The 4616-nt window shown below is 53.0% G+C and overlaps 1 protein-coding gene across 1 annotated transcript; it reads left to right on the plus strand.

Annotated features, from left to right (window-relative positions):
• The first annotated feature begins 2245 nt into the window (after positions 1-2245).
• On the plus strand, positions 2246-3276 carry LOC147526039 (olfactory receptor 14J1-like). The gene has a single exon (XM_086630606.1). It carries the CDS (start codon positions 2302-2304, stop codon positions 3274-3276), a length of 975 nt encoding a protein of 324 aa, XP_086486732.1. The 5' UTR covers positions 2246-2301.
• The last annotated feature ends 1340 nt before the right edge of the window (positions 3277-4616 follow it).

Raw genomic sequence — 4616 nt, forward strand, 5'->3', positions numbered from 1 at the left:
CCAGAAGGGCACATCTCTCCCATGGCCTCTCTGTCTCATCCAGCAGCCCCATGGAGATGACACCTGGATGCCAAGGCTATGCAAATGCTGCTGCATGGAGTATGTGGGCAGCTGCCAGGAGCCCTCTGTGTCCCTGCCTGGGAGGGAAGTGCTGAGATCCTCCTCATCTGCAATGAGACAGGACGGAGGGTTTGGAGAGCTGCACTTGAAAACCAGATTCCTCTGCTCTCACCACTGTCCAGTGTCCTCTCAGGGAATATTTGAGCGCGATTGTCCTCCAGCTCAAAGAGGTGCCCAAACAGGGCAGCTGAGAGCAGGGCGGATGGACGGACTGGTCCTCCTCATCCTGCAATAAGGGACAGGCCATTGTATTTGAGAAGTCGTGGCGGTCTGGCGAGGTCCCCGATGACTGGAAGAGAGGGAACATAACCCCCATATTTAAAAAGGGGAACAAGGAGGAGCCAGGCAACTACAGGCCGGTCAGCCTCACCTCTGTGCCTGGCAAGGTCATGGAGCAGATTCTCCTGGGAACCATGCTAAGGCACATGGAGAGCAAGGAGGTGGTGGGTGACAGCCAACACGGCTTCACCAAAGGCAGATCGTGCCTGACCAACTTGGTGGCCTTTTATGATGGGGTGACAGCATCGGTGGACAAGGGTCGACCAACGGATATCATCTACCTGGACTTGTGCAAAGCTTTCGACACTGTCCCGCACGACATTCTTCTCTCTAAACTAGAGAGGCATGGGTTTGATGGATGGACCACTCGGTAGATAAGGAATTGGCTCAATGGCCGCACTCAGAGAGTAGTGGTCAACGGCTCGATGTCCAAGTGGAGACCGGTCACGAGTGGCGTCCCTCAGGGGTCCGTGTTGGGCCCGGCCCTCTTCAACATCTTTGTCGGTGACGTGGACAGTGGCATGGAGTGCACCCTCAGCAAGTTTGCCGATGACACCAAGCTGTGTGGTGCCGTTGACATGCTGGAAGGGAGGGATGCCATCCAGAGGGACCTCGACAGGCTGGAGAGGTGGGCCCGTGCCAATCTCATGAAGTTCAACCAGGCCAAGTGCAAGGTCCTACATCTGGGTCGTGGCAATCCCAGGCACAAATACAGACTGGGCGGAGAATGGATCGAGAGCAGCCCTGAGGAGAAGGACTTGGGAGTACTGGTGGACGAGAAGCTCAATATGAGCCGGCAATGTGCTCTTGCGGCCCAGAAGGCCAACCGCATCCTGGGCTGCATCAAGAGGAGCGTGGCCAGCAGGTCGAGAGAGGTGATTGTTCCCCTCTACTCTGCCCTCGTGAGACCTCACCTGGAGTATTGCGTCCAGTTCTGGAGTCCCCAACATAAGAAGGACATGGACCAGTTGGAGAGGGTCCAGAGGAGGGCCACGAAGATGATAAGAGGGCTGGAGCACCTTTCCTATGAGGACAGGCTGAAAGAGTTGGGGCTGTTCAGCCTGGAGAAGAGGAGGCTCCGGGGTGACCTCATAGCGGTCTTCCAGTACCTCAAGGGGACCTACAAGACAGATGGGGAGAGGCTGTTCAGAAGGGCCTGTTGTGATAGGACAAGGGGTAATGGTTTTGAAATAGAGGGAGGTAGATTCAGATTGGATATTAGGAAAAAATTTTTTACCATGAGAGTTGTAGAACACTGGAACAGGTTGCCCAGAGAGGTGGTGGATGCTCCATCCCTGGATACGTTCAAGGCCAGGTTGGATGAGGCCCTGAGCAACCTGATCTAGTTGGAGATATCCCTGTTCCTTGCAGGGGGGTTGGACTAGATGACCTTTGAAGGTCCCTTCCAGCCCTAACCATTCTATGATTCTATGACAGTCCCTGGGCCTCTCTGAACCCACAAGGTTTCACTTGGAGTGCTGCTGAAATTCCAAGGATTTCTGCCCTAAAAGCTCTCCTCAGGTGTGGTGAGGAAACTGGGACAAAAAGAACAAAACCAAATCCCCACGGCTGTGCTCTGCTTTTGGGCAAACTTGGAGTGACAATGCTGGGAAGCTCTGTGACATCACAAGTGGATTTAATCTGAGATCACCCCCTGTTCCCATTTAACTGTTTCTACAGGGCAAGAGTGACTCCTGCAGAGCCCCTGCTCCCAGTGGCACCCTCAGCCAGCACCAACCTGAGCTAACAACAGGGACCTGCTGAAGGTCTTCCTGAAAGGGGAGGGGTAGGCAGAGGCAGAGGTGGGGGGGAGTGTTTCTGTGAGATTGAATAGACTGTTCTCAGAAAAGTCTACTGTAACTTGTCACTGTTTTTCCTCCTTGGACAGTTTCAGATACCCTCATGCAACAGATGTCCAATGGCAGCTCTATCACCCACTTTGCCCTCCTGGCATTCACAGACACACGGGAGCTGCAGCTCTTGACCTTCTGGCTCTTCCTGGGCATCTGCCTGGCTGCCCTCCTGGGAAATGGACTCATCATCACCACCATAGCCTGTGACCACCACCTCCACACCCCCATGTACTTCTTCCTCCTCAACCTCTCCCTCCTTGACCTGGGATCCATCTCCACCACTGTCCCCAAAGCCATGGCCAATTCCCTCTGGGATACCCGGGACATTTTCTACTCAGGATGTGCTGCACAGCTATTTTTTTTCCTCTTCTTGATGTCAGCAGAGTTTTATCTTCTCACCATCATGTCCTATGACCGCTATGTTGCCATCTGCAAACCCCTGCACTACGGGACCCTCCTGGGCAGCAGAGCTTGTGTCCACCTGGCAGCAGCTGCCTGGGCCACTGGGTTTCTCCATGCTGTGCTGCACACGGCCAATACATTTTCACTGCCCCTCTGCCATGGCAATGCCCTGCACCAGTTCTTCTGTGAAGTCCCCCAGATCCTCAAGCTCTCCTGCTCACACTCCTACCTCAGGGAAGTTGGGCTTCTTGTGGTTAGTGCCTGTTTAGGATTTGGGTGTTTTGTGTTCATTGTGGTGTCCTATGTTGAGATCTTCAGGGCCGTGCTGAGGATCCCCTCTGAGCAGGGACGGCACAAAGCCTTTTCCACGTGCCTCCCTCACCTGGCCGTGGTTTCCTTTTTTGTTGTCACTGCCATTTTTCTCTACTTAAAGCCTTCCTCCATCTCCTCCCCATCTCTCGATCTGGTGCTGTCAGTTCTGTACTTGGTGGTGCCTCCAGCAGTGAACCCCCTCATCTACAGCATGAGGAACCAGGAGCTCAAGGATGCCCTGAGGAAACTGATGACTCGGTGTTATTTGCAAACAATAAACTGCCCATCTGCTTCTGCACAGCAGTTATAAACTTTTACAGGCCCGGTATGTTGGCTGTAATTTTTGTTGTAATTGGTGGTTTTTCACTTGTAGCGATGTTGTCATCCCCTTTCTCACTCACTCTCTGATTTCCTTCCCTGACCGAGTGGCTGTGCAAATGAGGAGCTGTGCGCTCTGTGCGATTAAACAAAATAAAGAGCATCACAGTGACTTTTTTTTACCTCCTTCATCCAAGACCTTTTCAGAGTTGCAGGGACAGGTCCTGTGTGCAGAGGTGGAGGGGAAGCGAGTCCCGGCATGGCAGCCCTGCCAGGGAGCACTTGTTCTTCCAGAGCTGCTCTCTTTTCCCTCCCACACTCTCTCTCTGAGCCCTTGGGTTTGGTGTCAGCCCTGAGCTCTCTGGCAGCTTGGTCACAGTCCTGCGGGGTGGCAGCCCTGTGACCGCAGGCAGGGGCAGACAATGGGCACTGCTGTGACAGAGCTGGCCTCTGTAAGAGAGGCTCCATCGTGAAAGGGGATCTTCTCAGGGCAGTGCCTGAGGGCTTAGATCTGCTTCTGACGTTGTTCTCAAGAACGTGCCCAGGAAAATGCACTAGAGAGAAAACACCAGTGAACAACTAAAGCTTTACATTATTTCTAACCATTAACCTAAAGTCCTAACCCTACCCCTAAACGCTGCCTCTCGCACTGAAAGCATTCCACTGCTCGAATCCCTCATCTCAAAATACACCTCTAAAACCAAGTCCAAACACATCACCCCTTATCCCTACTGATCGCCCTAATCTCCTGCACATACACTTAGCATAAAATATTGTCCTTTACCCCAGCCCTAAATAAAACTCGAATCCACAAACCCAGCCCATACCCACACACTAACCAGACACTCTCAGCAAACAACAAACCTGCCCTAGAAACCTCTTCCTAATTGCTAACAATGAAAAGTGAGCTCTCCTCCCTACACCTGAACACTGAACCCCTGAAGCTCTTCTTTCTCACGCTCTAATCCTCTCACCTTCAACCTTTTCATAATCCTGACTTCACCTGTTTGGCCCCTGGGGGCAAAGGGGGAGCTCGTGAGGTCCCAGAACAGTCGCATGGCGTTGGAAGAGGAAAGTGAGATTATCTGCATCTGATCAGGTGATAGGCCACAGGGAGAAGATGGGTGGGAATGCTATGGTGAGGTCAGTGGTGCCTCAGGATCTCACAGGCCAGCAGGAGGCACAAGGCTGGGAAGGTGGCTGTGAGGTCACTGCTGTCTCTGGAGTTGAAAGGCCAGCAGCAGGAATATGGCTGGGAAAGGGCCCATGAGATCACTTCTTGCTGCAGTAGCTGATAGGTCAGCCCTTGAACCGTGACTGGGACATGTGTTT

This window comes from Tauraco erythrolophus, unplaced genomic scaffold (genome assembly GCF_009769465.1).
Source record: "Tauraco erythrolophus isolate bTauEry1 unplaced genomic scaffold, bTauEry1.pri scaffold_40_arrow_ctg1, whole genome shotgun sequence".
NCBI lineage: Eukaryota > Metazoa > Chordata > Aves > Musophagiformes > Musophagidae > Tauraco > Tauraco erythrolophus.